We start from the raw sequence: 27,183 nt of genomic DNA, 5'->3' as shown, positions 1-27,183 counted from the left end.
ATCTGACAGAGTGTCTTCTCTCATGTTTTTTGGGGGATCGATCTAATTGAGTCAGAAAACTCCCACCAAGTGTTTCCCCCTCTACCCTAATTTTACTGGCATGTTCCTATGTTCACTGAGCAGGCAAATTTGTCCTTTAAGATTTAATTAATAGCTTCTGTGATGATGTTGTTTAGAATAGGAAAATGCGAATCACCAAATTAAGGAAATCAGGAGAGTAAATCTGTTGTCTGTCAGGTCTGGACAATTGATATGGTGTATTGTCTGTAACAGAGTAACAAGAATTTAAGCATATAAACAACATTGAATGACATAAAGCCCCAGTTTAAATATTTAAATTTAATAAGTTTAAATATGTCTGTAGTCAACTCTGGGCACTTAAAAAAAGCCATGGCCACCAAGAAGTATATTTTTAAAATACTGAAAATAGCTTTATCTAACCTTCCAGCTACCCTGGATAATAGCCCCTTCTACTCCATCAAAATTCCATGGAAATATATGTAAGAGCTGTTGCTTGAGGTTTAATATTCAAGTGAAATATTCTATAGTAAGATGGTTGCACACAAAACAGATCTCTTTATCACTTTTAATGGTAGCTGGGTATTCTTGAGGGACTATGCTGACTTCACATAGAACAGTATCCCGTTAACTCGTAGCTCAGATAAACCATTTTAAATAAATACTGAAATATAAAGTAAGTAAAAGGATATTTTTAGTGCATTTTAGCCTACAGATATTAAAGAAAGTGCAAACAAATCCCATGTTTTTGAAGCAGTTAACAGACAAATTGTTGCCATTAAATGACTGCATTTGAAATACACCCATTTATATTAAACTAGAAGAAATTCTTCGTAAAAACGGTCTACTAAAGTATTGAATGTGCATAAATTTAAGATGTTACCTAACTTTAACCCCCCCCCAACACAAGAAATATACATTTAGTAGCCTAAAGAGTTTCATAAATTTAAACAATGCTAAAAATGTCAGGGGCTAATGGAAAAATAGTAACTTCAGAGTTAAGACCGACTTACCAGCATCTAAGCTTATAATGTTAATCTTTTAAACAAATGTGGGTATAGCAGCTCAGCATTAGCTGTGACTTATACATTTCTTTAAATACATCTTCAGTGTAGGAAACAATTTCCAAGAATTGTTCTCAGAAACGAATATTCTCCTTGATTTAAAATAAGTAACACTCACTGAAGCTGTACAATGGGGACGAAAATAATTCCATTTTTTTCATTATATGATTTGTGCTAACCGTGGTAGGCAGAATTTTACTTCCCTAAGAAAATATGGAGCTGCTAGCCTTGCATAACTCATAATATCCAAATGCAATTCTGAATATACTGCAACTTGATATTGCCATAATATCTAGGGGCCCCTTCTCCTGCATCACATAGCATATGAATTTGGGGAAGAGATTCATATTTCAGTAATTAAATACTGTTTCGCTTTAGGCGAATACAATATGATGGGAGCTAATTTAGCTACAACTAATCAGGAAAGAGATCTTGGAGTCATTGTGAATTGTTCTCTGAAGACGTCCACGTGGTGTGCAGCAGCAGCAGTCAAAAAAAGCAAACAGGATGTTAGGAATCATTAAAAAAGGGATAGAGAATAAGACGGAGAATATCTTATTGCCCTTATATAAATCCATGGCCCACATCTTGAATACTGGGTACAGATGTGGTCTCCTCATCTCAAAAAAGATATACTGGCATTAGAAAAGGTTCAGAGAAGGGCAACTAAAATGATTAGGGGTTTGGAACGGGTCCCATATAAGGAGAGATTAAAGAGGCTAGGACTTTTCAGCTTGGAAAAGAGACTAAGGGAGGATATGATCGAGGTATATAAAATCATGAGTGGTGTGGAGAAAGTGAATAAGGAAAAGTTATTTACTTGTTCCCATAATATAAGAACTAGGGGCCACCAAATGAAATTAATGGGCAGCAGGTTTAAAACAAATAAAAGGAAGTTCTTCTTCACACAGTGCACAATCAACTTGTGGAACTCCTTGCCTGAGGAGATTGTGAAGGCTAGGACTATAACAGGGTTTAAAAGAGAACTAGATAAATTCATTGAGATTAAGTCCATTAATGCCCATTAGCCAGGAGGGTAAGGAATGGTGTCCCTAGCTTCTGTTTGTCAGAGGGTGGAGATGGATGGCAGGAGAGAGATCACTTGATCATTACCAGTTAGGTTCACTCCCTCTGGGACACCTGGCATTGGTCACTGTCGGTAGACAGGATACAGGGCTGGATGGACCTTTGGTCTGACCCAGTATGGCCATTCTTATGTCTTGTTCTTAGGCAAAAACAAGAAATAAGCCATATCTGTGCCTTACGTTATTATAGAACTATGCTAGGTGTTTCTAGGGACTTAATGCCCAGATTTGAAGCTTGTGAGGATCTTGCTATCATTTTAGTTCGTTTTTCTTTTAGGGTTGTAATTCTCTTTCGTTAGGAAATTCCAAACTGGCTGTGTCACATTGTGTGCTCTGTACACTCAAATTGGCATGGAAAGATGGAGATTGCTGCCATAAATTAGGTCTGTAAAGCTGAAGTGTATAGTACAAATATTTACTGAGTGAGCTAAGGAAAAAAAGTCAGACAGGGAAAAGAAAAAATATGTTTCAGTATTTGAAAACAGAGCTGTATTATAGTGATTTAAAAGTAAGACCAAAGCATTAGAGATAAAAGATGAAGATGTGAAAAGCAGCTCATGTTTTAGACTGCTAGGAGGAAAACAATCAAAGCATGACTATATGGGATGCAAGTAAGAGGGAGGGTTCATTAAGTAGAATTACAGGGAAATTTGTTAATATGTTTTCATATTTGACATTTCCTCTTGAGTTTTGAAAGCAAAAGAATATTTTTCAAATAACAGCAGTTAAGAGATAAGTAAATTCAGAAATAGTGATACTTTTTCCGTTTGAACTATGCGAACCTTACAACAAAGCCAGTTTTTCTTTAAAAATGTTTTCCTTTGAATTCAGAAGGTTAGAGAGACTCCCTAATAACAGCATTGTCAAAAACCATAAGAATCCTAACCAGGCCAATGTATAGTGTGCCCAATGGTAGGAATAAGTCTCTCAAATGAAAATGTGAAAACAAACAGGACATTTTGGGGCAGTAAGTCAATAATATAATTAAAGAAGAGACAACATTTAAAGACTTATGAGAAAATGGAAAATGCCAGTTATAATTTAAACTGATCTCTTAATAAATACATCCACAATAAAATTTTCTCCTTGAGTTGGGCCAACTCTTTACCATAAGAAACTCTTATCAACTTCAGACATGATCTTTCAGGAAAACTTTTATAAATATAGGGCACAAGCATTTTGTAAAACTTTTTCTTCGTGTTGTAATTTTTACGTCTTGAGAAAGGGCACTTTTTTAATACCAGTGGAATTCAGTGTTATAGCAAAGAATGTATTGGCATTCTTGTTAAGACCTGCTATTGTGTTCTGAAGTTTTATAACTTGCCCGTAAAAATTAACTCTGAAGTTGGAACTTGGCACTGAAACTGGAAATCCAAAATACTTTTAATTTGGAATTTACTAAGAATGGGGAGAGCACATCAGTCACAAAAAAATGTTCTCAACCTCAGCCCAATCTCTGCCCTGAACCAGCTTGAATCTGTTTAAAGGTGAAACATCACTGCTCCCCTACCTTTCTTGATGATGCTTAAGCAGCTTCTGTATAGATGCCCAGGGCCCCTGACAGCAAAGTTGTATTGCTTGCTTCATGTAGAGATACCAATGTCTAGCAGATGGGGTTCCATAAATTATGGACCTTAAGATTAATCTGCAAAGTACTGTGAAGAATAACCTTTGGCGAAATGGTGTATTGCTGGGGAGATTCCTTTTACAGTACATGGGGTTTATGTAAATTATGGAGAGGAGTTGAAATAAAACTTTCCAGAAGTTTGTGTAAGTAAGCATATTCTTTTCTTAGTGCTTATCTAGCTAAACAATTTATTGTCACTGGAACTTTAGCAAAGATTGTAGTGGATTCTCCATCACTGGCAATTTTTAAATCAAGATCAAATTTTTTTTAAAAAAGATACTCTGTAGTTCGAGAAGGAATTATTTAGAGGACGTTCTGTGGCTTGTGTAATAACAGAAGGTCCAACTAAATCAGGGGTGGGCAAATACGACCCGGGGGCTGCATGTAGCCCTCCGGACGTTTTAATCGGTCCTCAAGCTCCCACCAGGGAGCGGGGTCCGGGGCTTTCCCTGCTCCAGTGCTCCAGCCGGGGAGCAGGGTCAGGGGCTTGCTCCACTCCATGCAGCTCCCGGAAGCAGCGGCATATCCCCCCTCTGGCTCCCATGTGTAGGGGCAGCCAGGAGGTTCCACATGCTGTCCCTGCAGCTCCCATTGGCCGGGAACTGCAGCCAATGGAGGCTGCAGGAGTGGTGCCTGCGGTCATGGCAGCGTGCAGAGCTGCCTGGCTGCGCCTCCGCATAGGAGCTGGAGAGGAGACATGCTATTGCTTCTGTAAGCTGCTTGAGGTAAGCGCCACTTGGAGCCCGCACCCCTGACCCTCTCCTGCACCCCAACCCCCTTCCCCAGCCCTGATCCCCCTCCCATCCTCTGAACCCCTCTGTCCCAGCCCGGAGCGCCCAACCGCACCCTGAAATCCTCATTTCTGGTCCCACCCCCAGCCGGAGCCCTCACCTCCTCCCGCATCCCAACCCCTAATTTTGTGAGCATTCATGGCCCACCATTCAATATCCATACCCAGATGTGTCCCTTGGGCCAAAAAGTTTGCCCACCCCTGAACTAAATGATCACAATGGTCCATTCTGGCCTTGAAATCTATAAATAAACCAAGTATCTGGACCTTTTCAGATTCATTAATTCAGTTGGCTTTATTTTAAAGAGCATGGACATAAAAATGGTACGAATCTAAAAAAAATGTGTTTCCACCTTTGTGTGTGCGTGCTAAAAAATAAAATTGAAGTTATTTTCCAGGGTTTCTTGTAAAGTGTGGAAAAGAACCTGACTAATGTTTGTGTCTTTGTTGGAGGGGTTTAGTACATTTCAGGGATATTCATGTTGTGGTCATGGTACCATTATGTGTGAGTAAATGCAGGAGTCTGTTTATGCACAATGTTTTTCAAAGGCACCCAGAGCATTGGATAGACCTCTTTGTTGTGCAGTCTAAATCTACCAGAACAAAATAATTCCTTTGCTGCATTTTGAGAAATACTTTGTATTTACAAGGTCCAGGGCTTTGCTGTTGACTCCCTAGTTAGCAGGCGTTAGAATCCTGCATAAAGTTGCTGAAACTTCATTCATTGTGCTAGATGCCCCTCATTAACTTTACCCAGGATATACAGGCAGTGGGAGTGGTCCTTTAGGAAGAGGGAACTGGGATAAAGGAGATCCTGGAGGGAAATTCTAGGTAACTGGAGGAAACTTAAGATGATTGTTTTTTGATGTTTTTTGATTTGCCCAGGAAGGTATTAGGCATGTCCCTAATCAGGGATGGTGTGTTCTCTTTAGCCTGGGATGAGGAACCCCAACCCATTCATCCTTGGCTTAGAAAATGTAACTTCTTTGCATTGATAACATTTTTCAATCTAAATTTCATAGCTCTGTTCTTGCAAGTCCCATTTTTAACAGTGATCGAGGCATTGATTTCAATATGACATAGGCTTATTGATACCTAAGTCACTTTTGAAAATGGGACTTTTAGGCTTTGTTGAAAAAATTGCAATGGTTTCCAAATATCATTGAAAAATTGTGGATTCCAGGAAAATGTTCTCTGTTTCGAGTTAATGTTGTCAGGACCAGATTTAGTATTTTCGGCATGGCCAGACTGTTGTTAAATTTTTAGACTGTCAAGTGGCCTCTCTGCTGTGGGGTCAATAGGTAACTGCCAAAATTTGAAAAAAATATTTTCAGTGGATATTTTTCAAATTAACCTGAGGGTTTAAGAGCTGATAAGACCTTCATCTGCCATAGGATTCTGCATGAATGAATGAATAAATAATGAATTTTCTCCATCTCTTCACAATGATTTAATTGAATCCAGAGTAAAGAGCAATATTCATATAATTTCAAGTGTTGAAAAATACTAGCCATCTCATTCCTTTCCCTTAAGCATATAAGAATATACACAGGAAATCAGTGAATTAAATGTATTAACAGTCCCTTAACTTGTTTATGGACAGCAATTTTTAGTTTTTTCTCTCTCATTTTTTCCTGTTCTTTTACTTTTTATTTCTGGCTCATTCTGTCTGTCTCCATTTCACTTGCTATACACCTCCTTTTTGAATGCTGTCCCCGCCCCCAAAGAAAAAACAAAACAAAGCACCACCACCACTTTGGGCGTAGTTCTAACTCTGGGAAAAACAACTTCAATCAATTTGTAGGTTAGCTAATTTAATGTATTTATATTCCTATTATTATTTTCCTTGGCAGAAATCCTATATAGCTCTGTATGTTCCAGGAGAAAGTGATGGGATGGCTGTGCAGAGTTGAGCACTAATGATGTATTAATATAGCTGGCTGCTTTGGATTCAGTTGTTACCTGACAAGGCTTCGGCCTCCACATTGCTTCAAGGCTGATTGAACTTGTGTGTGGCTGTAACAACTCCCCAGGCCATTCCAACACATGCGAACTGCTGGAGTTCTAGATCCCTTCTGCCACGCCATATCAGGACTTCCCCTGCTTGTGGCTCCAGCCCCGCAGGGAGGCGCCAAAACTCAGGGCTCCCCCTACCCCCGCAACAGGGCAAGATGGTGCTCATGGCCCCTGCCCCACGGGCCAGACGAAATTAACTGTGGGGCCGGATCGGGCCCACAGGCCCTGGATTCCCCAATCCTGCCCTATGCATAAGAGCCAGAGGGGGGACATGCTGGGTGTTTTCTGGGAGCCTGCCAGTCCCATTGCACCACTAACTGGACAGTCAACGGCCTGGTCAGCAGTTCTGACCGGAGCCACCAGGCTCCCTTTTCGACCAGGTGTTCCGGTCAAAAACCAAACACCTAGTCAGCCTAACATCAGGGAGAATGAAAAGGGGCGATGTGGAGCTGGCTATGCTGGCCCTACTCCTCCTGGAGATTTCTGTGCATTGGGGTAGCTGGCTAAGCCAGCTTTGCAGCTGCTTTGCAGTAGTACTCCAGTGTGAATTGCCCGCAGCAGGACCCAGACTCTCTCCCTTAAGGTCTCATAGAACTTCCATGAAGTAGAAGTTTGTCAAAAGGAGAGTTTTAGTGGCATCTTGATTACCTTCTGTGCTTACTTAAACATTTTCACCTGCATTGAATTTTACTTTTCATTCTACGTCAAAAGTTTGCCAAACTCCCTCTTTTCCCATTGTTGTACAGCGGAATGTGTGGTGGTTCTTTGCCTGGCTGTTGCTCTCTACTCTCTACATAGAGGTCAGTGGAATTCAGTAGTGAATTGTTTCTTGCAAGTATAGAGCCAGGATCCCTTGTGATGAAAGGTGACAGAGATGTATTGGAGTCTGTAGCAATTTTAAACAAGCGCTGTAGAAAATGTCTAAAACCAAGGCTCTAAAAGAATCTGGAAACTTTTCTTGTAATAATTCTCTAATATTTTAATGTCCTCACCTGGGCAGATTCTATGCTTATTTAACATGTTTTCTTATTTTTCAAGCACTGTTGAGTATTTCAAAAGTTTGTGTTATACTCTGCCACCTTTTGGCAATGAGATCTAAAACCTGTTTTCATGAGGGACAAATGCCAGTTATTTCTCCTTACTTCACTGAACATCTTGCTGGAAAACACTTTGAACCAGCCTTGCAAAATGTTACTAGCTTACTTGCCTAAGGTGAATAACACTTTTGACAGACAAGCAAAATATTAGTTTTTCCTTATCTTCAATTATTAGGATAAAGAACAGGTGGCTGGTACGTTTGTATCACAGTTTTGCAATTCTGCTTTGAATAGCTAGCCCTCTTGGTGGTAGTAATGCTATTTATTTGCTAAATATTAAATATTTGTATTCACAGCTGATTTCTCCATATTGGCTATCTCTTTTTTTTCTTATGACGCAGTGAAATCTAAAAAATCTATAAAATGGTAGTAGGGGCACCACGCTAGTGTTATGAATTTCTGCAGGGTGTGTGGGTATGTAACATAAGGAGACTTCCACATTGGCCCCTATAACTCAACTACTTTTTTTTTTTTTATAGAGGACTATTCTTTCCTCTGCCATGGAACTCCTTCCCTTTAGCTAGTGGTTTGGGGTAATAGGATAATGTACAATATTTGACAACAAAACAGTCTGTCTAAAAAGGACTAGTATTTCATGATGTTTTTATGCTAGGTGGAGTTGCTGATACATACAACATAGTTGAAAAGCACATATATTCCCTATGTTTAGCAACATGAGCCTTAAAAATTATATTTAAACTTGTTTTAAAATTCCAAATGATTATAGAAATCATAGAATTCACATATTTGTTCTAGTATTTTGCAAGGCAAAATGCCTAAGCTTGCAGCAGGACAGGTCTTCAGAAATTTGTCAACCACAGAAATGACTAGCTATATTACCTTTTTAGTTTGTGGATTTATCAAGAAGAACTGCCCACTTTTTTCTTTTCATTATCAGCATGTTTGTGACTTTAAGGTAAGCTACTTAACTAAACATGCCAAGCGTTATTTGTAAGAAAAGGGTATCAACATACTTTTAAAATCTGGACATTGGGTCCTGCTAACAAGCAATTGTAAGCATTGTTATGCCTTCAGAAGAAAGAGAGATGAGACAGATTCAAGTAGCATAGAAATTGCAATTTGGTCTCTTTCTTATTTTAAAGAAAAAGAATGTCCTAGAAAGAATGTAAAGCCTTTTAAATTTCAGCTATCTAGTGACCCTGGTCTTGTGGGTTTCTTTTGTTTTGTTCTTGTTTAGCTTTTCATCACTAATTGCTGCCCTTTTAGTTCCCTCTCCTTGACCCTTAGTATCAAATGACCACACAACCCTGCTACAAGTTACAGTAGGAGCTAGGTGAGGAAGCCAACAGGTTTTATTCCTATTTTGTGAAGTGATATTCATTTTGGACAATCCAAGAAGGCCTATTCTCTACTGTTTCCTTTTATGTTTTACTGGCGCCAGGACAATGAGGAAATATGAGATCTTGTTGCAAAATCATTTTTGATTAACTTTTAGTCAAAAGGCGGGGGGAGGTCTCATGTTTTCATTTTTGACTAACTTTTTCAAACTCGGATACCAGTGAGCTCAGTATTGCCAACCTAAAACATTCAAAATCATTGTTTAAAAAAACCAAAGCTATAAATGTTGTATCTTGTCTTCTGGTTTCTGAGCCTTTAGGGTGCACTCAGTTCACATTTTTAAGCTTTTCTCTGCAACTATGAGAGCTAGAAACTAACTTTTTTTTTTTTTTTGAAGTGGAAGCAGGGATTCTGACTCAGTCTCTTGACCCCAGCTGTTGGGGCTTTTAGAAAAACACCAAATATTGCAATAATTGGCAGCACTATGGTTGATGGTATTGAGTGATTTTCTACACCAATAGACCTGCCTCTTTTAGGGGCCAAAATTGATTTTCTTCTCCACATCTGCAGATTCACTGTCTCTGATTTAATTTATGAGCTGTGCATTTACAGTTGCACCATACCTGTAGATATAGGGTACATCTACACTACAGCGGGGAGTCGATTTAAGATACGCAAATTCAGCTACGTGAATAGCGTAGCTGAATTCGACATATTGCAGCCGACTTACCCCGTTGTGAGGACGGCGGCAAAATCGACTTCTGCCGCTTTTTGTCGGCGGCGCTTACTACCACCTCCGCTGGTGGAGTTAGAGCGCCGATTCGGGGATCGATTGTCGCGTCCTGACGGGACGCGATAAATCGATCCCCGAGAGGTCGATTTCTACCTGCCGATTCAGGCGGGTAGTATAGACCAGACCATAGAGGAAGAGCAGGACTGTTAGCAAGATAGTGCCTGATGGATTCTATAGCATAATGGTGGCTAACAGGTTTGGTTTCATAGTAGAAATGAATAACATGGATTGTGCAGTTTGACCTTATATAAGACCTGTGCTATTCCTCCATATTGTCCCCCTTCTTGTGTGAATTTGAGACTTCTTAAAGTTAGGGACTACAAGCACTTGTTAGAGGCATGTAAAGTTTGATCAGGCCTCGAGAGAGAGTTTCACAGCCTTGTAAACATACCTCAGTCGTAACTTGCCACAGTTCTGCTATCACAGCTCTTTCTTGAATATACACTGTCAATCATACCAAGTTGTATGGTAGTTTGATTACGACTGAGAATCTAGGATGAGACCACTACATTTTCACTGTGACCTAAATTAGCATTTTAATCTAGGTCTTCAGAGGCAAAGGCTAGTATATTAACTTTGTTATAACTATTAAAATAGGTTTACCATACGTCTGGATTTTCCCGGACATGCCCGGCTTTTTGGGTCTCAAATCCCCATCTGGGAGGAAATCCCAAAAAGCCGGACATGTCTGGGAAAATAGGGAGGGAGGGGCCGGGGGCGCTCGGCCGGGGGGGCCGGACTGGGCCGCGCCCAGCCCCAGCTTACCTGCTGCCTCCCTGTTTCAGGCTTCCCGCGAACATTTGATTCGTGGGAAGCAGGGGAGGGGGAGGAGCAGGGGGCGGAGCGTTCAGGGGAGGGGGCAGAGTTGGGGCGGGGAGTTTGGGGACGGGGAAGGAGTGGAGTTGGGGTAGGGCCGGGGCCCTGTGGAGTGTCCTCCTCCTTTTTTTTTTTTTTTTTTAAATTAAATTATGGTAACCCTAATTAAGAGATTCTTTCAGATGGTTGTTTGGATTACATGCCGCAAAATATTGCCCAAATTTCTGACAGAATCTATGTACTTGGAGTTCTTTTGTTGATAAATGCCACTGACCATCATTGTTACGGTGCAGATGTCAAATAAAAAAAATGAAATAGATATTCAAATGTTAATTAAAAGCAGATAAAGCCTTTATTAAAAGGAATGCTGTTAAGTCAAAATTGGCCCCAAATTTATATTCTGTTTAAAAATATAATGGTTTTACAAAGGCCACAGTATTACCATGGTTTTATTTTAACGGAAAAACCATGTTTTTTCCTAAACAAATACATCCTTGCAGTCTATACATTGCAGCATTGTGCTGTTGCTTGAGAACCTGAAAATAAAATTGATTAGAAAATAAGTGTTTAAAACAAGTATTCTAGTTTCATTGACCAAGTGGAAAGAAGTTTAAATAGTGAAAGCTAAATTCTAGTTTAATAATGTGATTTGCTACAAACTACATTACCTATATCATGTTGTTTTTTGGTGGTTGTTTTTTTAAATGAGGCCAGTCCTTTCTTCTGTTAATTGAAATAGTGCCATCCAATTATGTCAATTTACATCAGTTGTGTATCTGGCTTGATTTTTAAAAGAGTGATCTTCTACAGTGGTGTGAGATAAATGGCATTTTAAAGGTGGAAATTCAGACAGATTTTACATTGTGAAATAAAATGCACATTTTCAACATTGTGAAGAAGTGTCTTGTTTTTGTATACCATTTGTTGAGAAATTGGCATTGGTTGTTTAAAATTACCTATCTAACTTACGGTTCTTTATTTTTAGGGTTATATCCTTTGTCGTGACCTCATGGTTTAAGTGGGAATAAAGATGAGTATAAGCAGTGATGAGGTTAACTTCCTGGTATATAGATACTTGCAAGAGTCAGGTGAGTACATGAATTATTATTATCAAGTTAATATTTCTTAGTTCCTTTGATATTCAAGAAATAATTCATCTGTAATTGGCTTTGTAGATCCATGCTGTTGGGATTTATAATTTAACCAGGTGGATTCATCCACTAGATGTGAACTGCTTCTTGTTGCTTTCTCTCTCTGTTTCCATCATGAGGATCGATTCTGCTAAGTTGCCTCCTGCAACTTAATCAGCTTTAGTAATTTTAAATTTGGTAGCTTCTAACTAATAAAATAAGGTCTCGTTGAGTCTCTGGAAACTCATTTGCTCAGAAGAAGCTTTGACGTGCTGGATGGCCAAGATTCTTCATGCTCTGGGCCGCTTGAAGAGATCTGCTGCAGAAAAATACTCTTGTGGTATGCTTCCATTCTGGAGTCCTCCGAAAGGCTCTCCTATAGGTTGTTTTTGTGAGACTGAGTTTCTTGACAAAGTAGGAAAATAGAACAAGCTAATATGACTCTGTTTCAAACAAGGAAACATCAGTGAATGAGACAATAATGAATCACAGAATTTGTCATACTGTAAATGTGGATAAATAGATTTTTACCAGGAATGTATTTTAGAATCTCTAAAGTAAATTCCCTTTTCTAAAGACACTATCTGTATAGGTTTCTCACTTGTGAGTCTTTGCTCCTTAGTGCAAGACTAACAGAAGTCTCCTAGCTCTTGAGGATAGCAGGGTAGAGCAAAAGTCTAATGCTGTTGTCATACACAAAGGAAGGTTGTTTTTCCACCCCCAGTTGTGCCTATATGGAGCAATGACATCTATAGTATACGCTAAAAGGGTAGTACCCCTTTAAATAGTTTGAATCCTCTAATGGTGCTCACTGTTTTCTATTTTTTAGAAGCCCTCAGAAACCAGTCAAAGCAACAATATGTAGCTAGACATGCATGTTTGTGTATATTTCGTAACATGGTTATTTGGGACACAGCTGTGCCTATATGGTTTCTTTGTGTTGTTGTCTGAAGAGCAAAAGCCACAACAAAATCCTTCACTGTCCTATTGGATGCACTAGTTAGGCTAAGTTCTTCTATTTCTTCCAACCCATCTGTTGGAGGCTAATTTTCGTATCCCTTGTGCCTTTTGCATCTCTATCTGATTGCATCTTTGTGTCTCTCTGCCTGCCTTTCCTACAACAGTGTAGTGGTGGCTGTGTCGGTCCCAGGATATTAGAGAGACAGGGTGGGTGAGGTAATAGCTTTTATTGGAAAGAAATTTGTCCAATAAAAAATACTACCTCACCCACTTTCTTTCCTACAGCATGGCAGCCCAGAGCAGAAGCCAAAAAAAAGACCCCTCTGGCTCCATCCTTCACCAACAGATGACTTCTATGTCTCTTCTCATTCAGCTTCAAGGGAATATTGCTTTGGGGACTTGCTTGAAAAGAGAAACAATTTTCAAGAAGCTGTCTAACACCAAGGTTTTGTGACCATAAGACGAGCTCAAAGCCTGGCCATTTTCATCAATAGGCACCAACTTTCCGTGGTCCATTAATGATGGCAAGTGCAATATGAAAGGAAGAAGATTTTTCTAGCATGCTAAATACATGCATTCTGTTTTACATTCCAGTGACAGGCACTTAGAGGTTGAACCTGATTATGAGTGACTTTACTGCCTTTGGACTATATCTATCTTCAGGATCTTTGGGAACGCTTGATAGCCTTAATAGTATGTCTCTAGTGTTTCTGGTGTACCAGACCTTTTACTGAGTGTCATGTCAAGCACGAGGCAGAACATTTAGACTTTCTTCCTCTTTTTTTAGTTTAGCCCCTCTGTTGAGTAGACTAAAAGTAAAATGTTCAGAAATGCCTGGTGACTAAGGATCAGATTTTCAAAGGTATTTAGGCACCTAAAGATGCAGAGAGGTGCCTAGTGGGATTTTCACAAGCTCATAAGCAGGTTAGGCACCTAACTCCCATTGATCTCAGTGCAAGTAAGTTGAATTTAGGGTCCGAAAACCCTAAATTACTTTTTGAAGATGGGACTTAGGCTCCTAAGTCACTTACATTTGCTTGAAAATTGTACCCTAAACTTTTGTTTTACCAGCCAGTGCCTAATGTCTACTGTTCAGCTGCTTTGGGTCTAATCTCCATTTCACACTGAACAATTTCAAATACCAGCTTCACAATTGTGATGCTGGGAGTCAGAGTAGCCCAGTTCTGTTCCCGGTTTAGAACAGGCGTAATTTAATGTCAAGCAAAGAGGGTCCCTTCTGCTACAGCAGATGGCTCAACTGTTGATCATTAAGGTACGGTAGGGAAGACTTATGTAGAGATCAGCCACAAAAGCCTGAAGTATCACTATTGATATTAGTAGGGAGGGATCACTGGATTAAAGAACACTCTGTGCAGGGATTTGGATTTGACATATATGGTCCCTTTTATTCCAACATCCTGAGTTTGAGTTTTGCTCAGTGGCGTCTAGTAATCTCCAGACTTTTTGAAAACTTGAAGTTTTGGAGTATTAGCTGTCAGTTAAGATGCTCCTTTTGGAAAATCAGTGCTGTAGAAGCATTTCTCTCAATTAGATTGTCAAGCACTTGTCAGGGACAGTTTTGTTCACTTGACTCTGGGGAGAAAAAAAAACGAAGAATTAATTTAAAAAAATGTTATTTGCTAGTTACTGGGTCACTATAATTATTTGATCTGGGTGATTTCGTTTCCCGGATTTTCATTTCTTCTCAAACTCCTTGTGTTTTTCAAATCATATCTTAGCATATTTTCAGTAGCAATGAGCTGCATACTTTTATAAGGGCAACTTATCAACCCTTTATACATCAATCAAGACATCAAATGGACTGTTGGGTTTGAAAAATAATATCAGGAAACTTCATAAGGCTTGATAGATGTATAGTTACCAATTTAGAGAGCTCCACCCACTATTCAGTAACCATTAATGTTCTGCTTTTAGATTGATGTATTGTCATTTATTCAATTCCAACATAAAATCCTCCTCTTGTTCGGTTGAGTGGGATTTTGTGGTTTGATCTTTTGTTCTGAGAAGGTGGAGAGTAATACAGCATCTGCCCACTGCTCATGGACTCCTCAAACTGAGAGAGAGCATCAAGAAGCAGTGATGGATAAGTCTTTCGGTCCCTATCATTTTTTTTTTTTTTTTTTTTTTGAAAAAGGGAATACAGTCAGAGTTCTAGATGAATTTATAGAAAACAATTATAAATTTTTGTTCAATTTGCAGATGGTTGTTGTAACAAAAATAGTGCTATATATAAAGTTTGAAAAGAGTTTCCCAGAAGGGAATTTTAAGGGGATAATTGTCCATAAGTGGAAGGCTAATTGGCTAAAATTAAACATTTCTGCCTGTTAAATTTATCTTTTCAGGACAATCAAATACATAACAGGTTAATTTCCAATACCAATGTTACAGTGTGATAAACTTTCCACTCTTGAATCAGTGTGTAGCAAGCATGTCATTTTAAGTGCCAGCACACACAAATAAAATGCTCTGTCATGAATTTAATTCTCTGCTACATAGACATTTTATTCTTTTTTGTATGTAATAAAAAAAAAAAATCTATGAGCACAGAAAAGTAACAGGTAAATCTCAGCAGAGCCCTTTAACTGGTTTATAACCTGATAACTTGTAATCAGTTTTACTGAGGGACTATGCGGTGTTTAATAGAAAATCAACAAAACAGAAACAGACAAAAATAAAAGGAAAGGTATCATAAAATAGAAAGAGAATATTAAATGCTTTTTTTTATCCTACCACATGTGTATTGCAAATACAAACCTAATATAACTGAAATTTTCTGTATTTGTGTTTAACTTGGTGTTTGTATTGCTTACACGTTTAAAATAAAATATAATAGAGGCATGTTTGAGGTCTCTTTTATATGTTTGCTATAACATTTGTTTGTCCCTGTAACCAGAAGATCTTGCAATTTTTGCGAAAGAGTTATCAGTATATGAGTGAAACAATTCTGATAGTTTCCCCCTTGTCTTTAGGGTTTTCTCATTCAGCATTTACATTTGGTATAGAGAGCCATATCAGCCAGTCTAATATAAATGGTGCTCTGGTGCCACCAGCTGCTTTGATTTCCATCATCCAGAAAGGTCTGCAGTATGTAGAGGCTGAAGTCAGTATTAATGAGGTAAGGAGGTTTCTTGATGCCTACAAAAGCATTATGTGCTTGCTTACATTACATTTGAATACTGGTATTTTTTTCTTAACTCTCTTGTGTCCTATTTATTTACTTTTACTTCAGATTCCTTACTGCTGGTGTTCACCATGACTCCACTGGTGGAACCAGAATGGAGTGACATAACTGTGTAGGGGTTCTGCCCAGTGCAGCCACACAACACCAGGCATGGTGTGCTGGCTCATTGCTTAAAGGTCCGTTATCTGTAGAGTTTTTTTCCCTAATATAATGTTGTAGTTAATCCAGAAAATACGCACACTATAAAATAATAGTACAAAAGAACAAGAATTCTTAACTTCTGTTTGAAGGTTTTCGTTCCATGGTGAACTGAGATTAATGATAGGCAAACATTTAAACATCTGGGTTCAGTTTAGAGAATAGCCCAAAAGCTTGGGGACTCATTCAAATTCTTTAAGATTTACTACCTCCCCTTTCAACTCAGGGGCAGTCTCCCTCTCACCATCACCTACCTACCAACAGGCCCGGAAACTTCCTTATTTTTGAATTATTGCTCCCTTCTCAAACAGTGGCATCAGGATTTTCAATAAATGCCTTGTTTGTTGGGATTTCCAAAGTATATGGTGTGTCCTGAATGAAAGTACTGGGGAAGCCCCAGTTTCAGTAGAGAGGCTCAAGAAAGGAGAGGCCAGAGGGTTCCACCAACTCTTGTAGCTAGAGCCCCTGTTAAGGTGGGTTGGGGTGGGGGGGTGAGGAGGGAGAGGAGAAGACCCGTAGAACTCTGTCAGGGGCCTACCATTGGGGAGGGCTCATGGAGAGAAAGGAAGGGCTCACTAAATGGGGAAAACATTTGAATTTGGTTAGGACAGGAATGATGAACGTGCCCGGGAGACTTGAATTTTGCCTGAACTGGCTTATTGATCTCTAGTCGGATCTATTATACACGATGCTTCCATGATTATTCCATGAACGTGTTTCCAGCAATGGAGAAAGATACATATCTAAAAGGTTGATCCTGTAAGGTATCAGCTTCTTGCAATAGAGGCCTTTTATATTTGTCAATTAAGCTATGTCAGACAAACAGATTTTGCATCAATTCTGGTGTCTTCACAATCTCTCTCGGGTCTTTGAGGTGGTTTAGCTGCAGCTTCCGCAGCTTGAGTGAAAAAAATCCATTTCCTCAGGAAGGGTCATAAAAACAAAGCAAGTGCTCAGAACAGGAGAAGGAGAACCTCTATTTATCACTAGGAATCCCTCTAGGTTCTAAAAATAGGCTCTTCTAAGGCCTTAGCTAACGTATGAGAGACTATTTTTGACGGGGTCTTGCCCGTTTTATGATACAATTCTTTGTTTTGAAATTATGCTAACACTGTTTAAAAAGAAACAAAAACTACTCAAAGCTCCAGACATTGTGTTTGTGGAAAATTTCATAGGACTTCATAAGCGGTAGTCTAAACTTGCATTGTATGCAGTTGGATTTTTTTGCTGCAATCACTCATGTTTGAAATCATATTCATAAGTAGCTTACAAAAGGTTATTTCAAATGAAAGGCATATAACTTTTGGTCCCAGAGCCTCTGCTAGAGGTCTACCATGGCTTGTTTAGTCACTATAATATGATGATCGCTCCAACTTTTGAGTAAAATTCCAGGCTTAACTGCAGAGAAATTAAATGACATATTCTATATAGTATTTCTCTCTGCATTTGTGACTGGTTGCCTTTTTATTATACTAAACTACAATTTTTGGAATGCACAGTTTTTCCTGGAATTTTTGTTGTTAATGACAGCTAACATTTGGTGTTATTTTTTCTGTGTTTTTTCTCTCCCCAAATTAGGATGGTACCTTGTTTGACGGTAGGCCAATAGAGTCTCTCTCACTGATAGATGCAGTAATGCCTGATGTGGTACAAACAAGACAACAGGCCTACAGAGATAAACTTGCACAACAACAGGCAGCAGCTGCCGCTGCTGCAGCTGCAACTAATCAACAGGGATCTGCGAAAAATGGAGAAAATACTGCAAATGGCGAGGAGAATGGAGCACACACTATAGCAAGTAGGTTGTGGCAGAAAAAGATCTCCATCTATGTACACAATTGTGTGGCTATATCCTTGTTATAATAATAATAATACCTAGTTCTTAGATAATACTTTTCATCAGTAGATGCAGCCTCTTATTGTATCTGTAGTGTACCCCTCAGATAGTAAATGCATCCTTCAGATAAAGGGGCTTGGATCTGTAACCTCATGACTTGTGGAGAAGTTTATATGTGATATTTTAATAGTCAGTTTCTCTACAGTGTGTCGGAATAGAGACTTCTAAACTCCCTGGACCATCAGTACTGTAGGCCAGATTCTCATTTCCAACCTGGCTCCTTCGTGCCACTGGGGATTATTGCTGTAACTTGCCATCTGAGAATTCCCCCCAGGATAGGGGAGCTCTCAGCTGGAATAAAGCCATCAGAGATGACTCCTCTGAGAACTGCTTCTCCCCACCCTCACCCCAGTATGGAGGATAGGAAGCAGAGAGGGCATAACTCCACTCACCAATCCTCAATTAGTTTAAGTTAGAGCAGTGCCTAGGTTACTCTGACTCATACCAGTGCCAGCACAGGGTCAGACTGGCCTATTCAATCAGGCACCTATAACCAGTTTCCTGGTGGCCACACCACGAAGATCACAACTGCAAAGGAGAAGAATCCAGCCTTGCATGGAAATTTAATATAAATCACTTTGATACCAAAAGATGTGTCTACCTTCTTGCAACAGTACAGATCAGTTTTCTTGATTCATTATTCAAAATTATTTGATGCGAATTCTTGCAAATTTTGTTTACTCAGTGGTTTAGTGTTGGAGCTGTGCTGTTTATTGTGATTGGTCACATAAATCATAGGTTTGGATAAGTTTACTCTTATAATCAGATTCATAGTGTGAAAGCTTACAGAAAAGAAATGTAGCTTTCTGCAAGCATTAATGGAAAGGCCCGATTACTTGAACGTTTTACAAAAAGAATGCAATAGGGCAGAAGAGCAGCCAAAGGAAATTTTGACTGAATATTCGCTTAAAGCTTGTGCATTATTTGCCCAGCTTTACAGTTGCATTTTATTTTTTATTTTAGTTTTTCATTTATTTATCTATAATAAATGAATCTGAAAAAACAAACTGCCTCCATAAATTTTAGAAATTTCAAAACTCCATAGTAATATTTCCTTGTTAACTGTGAGTTGTAACCTCAAGCTTTAGAACTATTCTACTAAGCTAGTGTAAAAATATGATATACCAGCAACCCCTACTGGCTGGAACACCAAATCATATTGATATTGATTCTCTTCAGTCAATGCAGTTTTTTATATGGTGCTCTAATAGCTTCTTCTCTTCTCTCTCACACAAGCACTGACACACACGCCGCTAAAACACCTTTACTATTAAATTTAAGCAATGTATGTACAGTGGTTTTGTTTATACAGTGACTGCCATGGATAAATGTGGAGCAGTTTAATGTTTACCACTCTTCATATTCATCTTGGTTTTCTCCAAGAAAACTCTCTTGATGTGAAATAATATTTTTTAAAATAGAGAAGTATTGGTGGTAGCTGGCAATAAAACTGTTTTTTAATGATGAATTACCCAGAGTATATTTTACAGAATAATGAGGATTCAGTATATCTTCCACATGGAAAAGCAACATGTAATCATAATTTGACACTAGTTGTCAATATAAGATAAAAATCTCAGTTATCAGTGTACCATGTATCAAGAAAACCAAATGTCTGCCTGTTAATTAAAATAATTTTTAGAAGTGAAGGGGCTGAAATGTTGATTTCACATTCATTTATAGCCATTAATTTAAAGTTTAAAATGCAGAAGTTTGATATTTCATGTACAGTAAAGGCAATTGATTTCACATTCATAAGATAGGAATCAGATTCTCTCTTTTATTCATCCATTTAGTACAAGCCCTGGCAAATAATGAGAGTTGCTTTTTTAAATACAGTTTTTACAGTGATTTTTCACAAGTGACTATTAACTTTGGTGTCAGTTTTTGGTGCCCAGTGTGAGACACCTTAAAGAGGCTTCAGGGAGGGCTTTTGGTGCTTTTTGTAATTCATGGTCCCTTTAAGGTTTCTCAAACTGGATATCTGAATCTGAAATCACTGTTACATTCAAAAATCTTAGCCTATAGGTTCTGTGAATTTACCCTTCCAAAATAAACCTACCAGTTAATATTCAGCAGATGAAATACATTACCCCAAGCTGTAAAAATCCAAACTCTCTTCTGTTGTTTTCCATAATTCAGATAATCATACGGATATGATGGAAGTGGATGGAGATGTTGAAATCCCTCCTAACAAAGCAGTGGTGCTGCGTGGTCATGAATCTGAAGTATTCATCTGCGCCTGGAACCCCGTTAGCGACCTTCTGGCCTCAGGGTATGTTTTCACAAAAGGAAGCAAAAATGGCAGTTCTCATTGCAACTGGGTATTCATATACTTTGCAAACACAGTACTCTATGCCCCATAGACAGTACCTCTTCTGCCACTGTCTTGAAGTTCCTGACATTAGAACTTTTTTACTCCTAGGAACAATTTTCCCTACAAGGTATGAGTGCTTGGCAGCATCCAGCTGCCAGAAGATTTTCAGTGCACTCTGGTGAACTTTAAATGTTAGGGGATATATATAACTCTCTTGATAGTTAGATATCTAAATATATCTAACTATCAAGAGAGTTGAGTGCTTGCTCCAAATACTGGGGGATGCTGTCCATCAACTATGCATCTCTGACTAACTGTCCTTCCCTAATATGGCTGGAGAGGGGGGAAAGGAAGCCAATCAGATTCTCCCTATTCTAGTACCAGTGTGGTATTCACCCCTTTGCATTCTTTCAGTTCCCCCCCTTCATAGTTCCTACCCTCGGCCTCTTCTTTTGCCTCCTGAGGGGAGCTGAATGGCAGCTTCCAACGGCTGCCTCCCTGCTTGTGGCAGAAGAAGCAGAGTTGGTTTTCCATCAGCAGTGAAAACAATGGCCTTGCATTGCAAGGGTGAAAAATACAGCAAGGACACTCAGGACAAATATAAGACACCTGAGAAGGAGGATAAAAGCTGGAGACTCTCCAGCCGAGATCAGGACTGTTGCAAGTATGCCAACGCACTATGAGACCTTGAAGAAGGCACTGACTCTTGCTGTGTCTCATCTGTAAGATGGAATAGTAATACTTTTCCCACTTCACATGAATGTTGTGAAAATTAAATCATTTAATGTTCAGAACGCTCTATATAGTACATGTAAATCTATTACTTTGTACTAAAGACCAGTAGTGGTTGGATTTTTTTTCTAATAATCTTAAACAACCAATTTACCTAATCATTATCTCCCTTAGAAACTCAGTTATTATAGTTTCCAGTACTTGAGGTGTGTGTAATAATCTACAGAGGGTCCTGTGGCACCTTTAAGACTAACAGAAGTATTGGGAGCATAAGCTTTCGTGGGTAAGAACCTCACTTCTTCAGATGCAAGTCACAAGAAGTGAGGTTCTTACTCACGAAAGCTTATGCTACCAATACTTCTGTTAGTCTTTAAAGGTGCCACAGGACCCTCTGTTGCTTTTTACAGATTCAGACTAACACGGCTACCCCTCTGATACTTGTAATAATCTAGATATTCTGATGCTAGTTTAGTTGGGAAGATAACAGTGTTAAGATTTGTTTGGGATAAATTGACAAATCTTACAGATCTGCTCTGTCAGAGAAGGGAAAGCCTGCAGAATAAAATTCTGACTGGAAACCAAATGTGTATGAGAAGTGAGACTGCTCCTATGCATCTGATCACACCAGACTATTCTAACTGACCCTGGAATGACTGTAATTGGGACCTGCTCTCAGATCTACTGACTTTTTTTTCACTGATGTGTTTTTGAATATTTTATGGAAAATATATTAACATATAACATTTTTAAAATCAAGTTTCTAAAGAGGATACCACACTATATGTCCGTGCTTCTTGAAGAGGACACTGTCTTTTCTGTTATGAATTAATTTGATGTTATTTTGATTGCTTAGATCTGGAGATTCAACAGCACGGATATGGAACCTCAGTGAAAACAGCACCAGTGGCTCCACGCAGCTGGTACTCCGACACTGTATACGAGAAGGTGGGCAAGATGTACCAAGCAACAAAGATGTGACATCCCTGGATTGGAATGTAAGTGGAAATTACAAATGCTCGAAATAACCTTAGAAAAAAATGCAATTTTGCACAGTCAAATGCTAAGGGTACATCTGGACTGGGGCTGACGTGTCATTTCCCATTTGGATAGATGAATGCATGCTAGGTTTGCTCAAGCTAACATGCTGCTAAAAATGGCAGCGCAGCCGCAGTGGGACAAACTAACCACCCGTACCTAGAGTCTGAGGTACGTACAGCACGTGGGCACAACGGCAGTGGTTAGTGAAGACGCTGTCTACGCCAACGGAAGAGCTTCTCCTGCCAACAGAGATACTCCACCTCCCCGAGAGGCAATAGCAACAGGAAAATGCCATCGACACAGCGCTGTCTACACCAGGAGTTCAGTTGGTATAACTGTGTGACTTAGGGATGTGGATTTTCTGCACCCCTGAGAGACATAGATATACTGATGTAAGCCTGCAATGTAGACCAAGCCTTAGTTAGCATTGGCAGCTAGCTCACCCAGGCCACAACAGCTACACTGCTACTGTTAGCTCATTAGCTTGATCATCTATCCAAGCTGGAAATTACACCTCTGGTTGCAGTATGGACATACCCTAAATGACAAGGGCTTTGCATCTTCTGTTATTGCTGTTAAGTGCTTCTATTTTAGAGTCACATCGGAATTATATTTTCGTTTTATTGTATGCATCTCTCTTTAATATACTGCAGGTTCTGGACTAAATAGCATGACCCTTATGCAAAACATTTTCTATTGGAAGTTTGCTCTGTGCCCCTTAGTTTTGAATTGTATAATAAATGTAATAACTTTTTTGCTGACAGAGTGAAGGTACACTTCTAGCAACCGGGTCGTATGATGGATTTGCAAGGATATGGACTAAAGACGGTAATTGAAATGCTTTACATTTCCATTATATTTTTCTGCGTAGTGCCTCACTACATTTTTCTCTCATTTCTTGAATGTAATAATTTCAATGTAAATTTTCAGGTAATCTTGCCAGCACCTTAGGGCAACATAAAGGACCTATATTTGCATTAAAATGGAACAAGAAAGGAAACTTCATTTTAAGTGCCGGAGTGGACAAGGTGAGATAATTATTGGCTAAATAAATTATTTATTTCATGATTAAATTATGCGTGACAAACACTAAATAAGAATTTGGTAAGCAGTTAGAAGATAATAAAGTCATAGAAAGTATGGATTTATAAAGAACCAATTGTGCTAGATAAACTTGATTATGTGATGTAGAGTTGGAAAATTAGTTGATGATTTGAATGCAGTGGATAAAATGGGCCTGGTTCTCTTTGTTATAACAATGTAAGTCGAAAGTAACTCCCCTGAAGTCAGTGGCATTATACCAGTGTAAAACCAATGTATCTAGGATTTATTTTCTGAGGTACAGTATCTCGAAAAACGGAAGAATGAAAAATGGCAATGTATCTAAATGTGGGGAAGTGGCCAGTGCAGTGCAGCAGCAATCGTTGCTGAATCAGGTTTTAGACCACATCTTTAAGAAAAATAAAGGAAGAGGTAAAAGCTGTTTCTGAATTGAGAGGTTTTTCAGATAATAGTTAGAACAGGGAGGTATTGAAGAGTAAAAACATAAAGGACTGAGAGGGATTGTTTAGGATTTTCTGGGCTTATAACTCAGAGTGGGGGTACAAAATTGTGCAAAGGTAAATGCAGGCTTTGCTATCAGGAAAAATTTGATTAGATCCGTTTGGATTGTGAATGATCTCCCAAAAGAGGAGGTAGAAGCCTCAATGCTTCAATCATTTAAAACTCAACTGGAGAATGCAATTGAGAATATAGTGTAAGAAAATATTCTGCATTGTCTGGGAGATGGAAAGCGTCATGTATTCAGTGAACTAACTTCTGTAAGAAAATATCAGGCCTGTTCATGCTTCTATTGAATGCAGTGACAAAATCCTCACTAACTTCTGTCACAGTAGAATCAGGCCCATAGGATATAATATAATTATTTTTAAAATATGTTTATTTTGCCATGATAGTTGACTTACTCATTTGAAATATTTGTATAGCAGAAAGATGCCAGAGTATTGGCAAACTGCTTAAACAAGAGTTTAGAAGAAGGTAACAGAAATAATTTAGTAGCTGAAGAGTTTGATTTATGAGAATAGATTTAAAAGCTATAAATATATATAGCTCTTCTAAGTGTTAGTAACAGAGAGCACATAATGGCCTACAAATATTTGAAGTTAAAGGAATTATTTACAATAAGACAAAAAGGTATAATTATGAGTAATGTGATTAAGTTAAAAGGGGGAAAAATTAAGATGCAGTGAGGAAGTGCTTGCTTCCTGGTAATTAAAATATATTAGGGTAGTCTTTGAAAGGAAGTGGTAGAAGACCCATTGTTTGGGATGTGTGAAACTAGACTTGATAAAACACTAGAAAATGTATAATAGTGACCAATCCTGGCCAGCAGGAAGATGAGAGTAGAGGACCTAATAGACGTTAATGATGGAAAAGACCTATGATTTGTAGCAGTTTTACAAGTTTGTTTATTTTTTAACTCAGACCACAATTATTTGGGATGCCCATACCGGAGAAGCCAAGCAGCAGTTTCCCTTTCATTCTGGTAAGTACTTCTCTGCAGGTGACAGCTCAGAATGGTCAAAAACAGAACAAAAAGTTTTAAAACATTAACGTGATGGGCTTTTTCAAATCTAATATACCTATTTATAGCTTTTTAATTTGGATCTGACAACACACAAACTGTCTGAGTAATATATCTTTGAAAAACAAATTTTGTGTGTGTCTGCTACCATCATTGATAACCTGTATTATGTTGTATGTGGGGAAAAACTATAATAGAGATGTATTATTGTAAACTGGCATGTCCCTCTTGCTAAATGAAACGTTAATGAAAACTAACTTTCATATCATCTGTGTGGGTTTATTTAAGAACTTACCCAAAATTAAGATCTGTTTGTGTTTTATATCTTTATTTATGATCCAGAATTTAAAATAGATTTATTTAAAAATCAAAACAGACAAGTCCATTTCATTATTTCTTTTACCCCTGGTGGCTTGGGAGATGGAGCAGAGGAAGCAAAGAATATGTCATTTGGTATCTGTTCTGAACTCCCTCATATTCCTACCTTTTTTGAGTCCCCTAACTTCATGGACTTAATGGCATGGCAACAACAGGAGGGGTCACTACTGTAAAGCACAATAATGTAAAGCATTCACGGCTACTTGGGAGGAGCTGGGAGTGGTATTTGCAATGAGCTTCCAGCTCCTGCCAGCTGGGGTGCAAGGACCATGATTATGTCTCAAATTTGGATCGATTCATAGTGGCTTATTGTGCTATTAGACATCAATGTCTGTCTTGCCTTCTGTAGAATTGTTTCATTTCAGATGTGTTCCCTGTTTTGATTCTTTCCTATTAAACTTAATTTCATGTGTCTACATTAAACTGCATTTGCTGGTTACATTTCCCACTGCTCTAACATGTTTAAAACCCTTTGTTAATTCTTTTAACTTGATTTAGTCACTCCCTGTTGGCATTTGTTCCAAGTTACAAAGCGGCTGCGCTGAAGATTCACAAATCAAACCTTTCCAAAGTATATATCTTAACTTAAATATCTCTCCTTGTTTTTCTAGCACCAGCATTAGATGTTGACTGGCAGAGTAACAACACATTTGCTTCTTGCAGCACAGATATGTGTATTCATGTCTGTAAATTAGGACAAGATAGACCCATCAAAACCTTCCAGGGTCACACAGTAAGTAGTGACTTGGTTTCTATATACTGAATGAAGTTTTAAAATCTCCTTATTACTTAATTTGTTGGAAAATGTGTGTTTGCTATTTGATAGTATCAGTATATTATTAGTAGTATTAATCCAAGATGGGGACTGTATTGTGCTATGCACTGTATGGTATATAACATCCAACCAGTCCTTGGCAAGAGACAATAGGTGGATACTGCAAACGGGGTAGGATGTACAAGGTAACAGTGAAACATTTTTGATTAGAGTAATCAGCAGTCACAGCACACCAGCTGCCTTACCATTGTCAAGTGATTGTTAAGCACCACGACATAGGTGAACTTCAAAGAGAGATTTGAAGGAGAGTAATGTGATGGCTTTGAGATGCACCCGTGCAGAAGAAGGCACAAAGGTGCTTTGGGAAAATTTGACTATTGGGCGATAAGGGTTGGTATTACTGGTGGAGTGGAAACGGGAGTTGATAGTATTTTGAAATGTAACTGTACAAGTACTCCTATTTACTGTCTAACTTTATTTTTGTAAGCTGTCGTTTATAATGGAAACAAAGACTTCCACTTTATTTTCTTTCTTCAATTTTAGAATGAAGTAAATGCAATCAAATGGGATCCGACTGGTAATCTTCTGGCATCCTGTTCTGATGACATGACTTTAAAGGTAACTGCAGTTTTGGGCAATAGTACATTTTTATAGTTATTGTACACTGCAACCTCTGTGTGTGTTTGTGGAGATCTACCATTTGCACTACTAGCCTTGTTGTTTTCGTAATTCAGTAATTTTAACGTCATTATTTTATTCTTTAACATTTGTCCTTTTTTAAAAACCTGACTCAGACTTTCCTAAAATATCTCTATTCGTTAAAGACAGTCTTTCATCCAAAGGGCCCGGCCCTGTGAACTTATGCATTGACTTCACGGGAATTTGAGTATAATTTACTATACACATGTAGCGGTTTACAGGATCAGGCCCATTAATAATTGTGCTATCACTTACACTTGTGGTTATAGAGACATTGCTCAGTCTTGCTCAAAGAGAAATGTTACAATCAATGTAGTGTACGGTTTATGTAGGACCAGGCTGCAGCTAGCTCCTGTGCTGGCTTTCTTCATAGCTGTCTTAATATTAGTAGTAGTACTATCATAGCACCTAGAGCTCCGGGTATGGACCAGGCCCTCATTGTGCGAGGTGCTGCTCAAATACAGAACAGAAAGGCAGCCCCTATCCAAAGAGCTTTACCATTTAAGTATTAGGCAAGAGATAGATGGAAACAGACAGAGTGATGGGGAAGTACAAGGAAACAAGGAGGCAGTATTGATCATCATGACAGGCAGTGGTTTCAGCCTATCCTTTATTAGGTTTTTCTGTAGGCACCATGGCAGAGGAGAGTTTTAAGGAGGCATTTGAAG

General features: G+C 38.7%; 1 protein-coding gene across 7 annotated transcripts in view; it reads left to right on the top strand.

Moving 5' to 3' along the window:
* TBL1XR1 (TBL1X/Y related 1) overlaps positions 1-27,183 on the top strand; it is a 172,433-nt gene that overhangs the window by 133,318 nt on the left and 11,932 nt on the right. For 6 of the 7 annotated variants that reach the window (XM_054039322.1, XM_054039321.1, XM_054039323.1 and 3 more), the window contains 10 exons: positions 11,591-11,693; positions 15,686-15,831; positions 17,674-17,893; positions 20,135-20,267; positions 21,895-22,036; positions 22,844-22,907; positions 23,010-23,107; positions 24,564-24,624; positions 25,653-25,774; positions 26,360-26,434. In XM_054039322.1, the coding sequence (XP_053895297.1) occupies positions 11,636-11,693; positions 15,686-15,831; positions 17,674-17,893; positions 20,135-20,267; positions 21,895-22,036; positions 22,844-22,907; positions 23,010-23,107; positions 24,564-24,624; positions 25,653-25,774; positions 26,360-26,434 (1,119 nt within the window). In that variant the 5' untranslated portion in view covers positions 11,591-11,635. Of the gene's footprint in view, positions 1-11,590; positions 11,694-15,685; positions 15,832-15,945; positions 16,074-17,673; positions 17,894-20,134; positions 20,268-21,894; positions 22,037-22,843; positions 22,908-23,009; positions 23,108-24,563; positions 24,625-25,652; positions 25,775-26,359; positions 26,435-27,183 lie in introns of those variants that run through there. The other variant, XM_054039328.1, reaches the window with a different exon arrangement.

This window comes from Malaclemys terrapin, chromosome 9 (assembly GCF_027887155.1).
Source record: "Malaclemys terrapin pileata isolate rMalTer1 chromosome 9, rMalTer1.hap1, whole genome shotgun sequence".
In the NCBI taxonomy this organism is placed as follows: Eukaryota; Metazoa; Chordata; order Testudines; family Emydidae; genus Malaclemys; species Malaclemys terrapin.
This window is presented reverse-complemented; position numbering and strand designations above follow the sequence as displayed.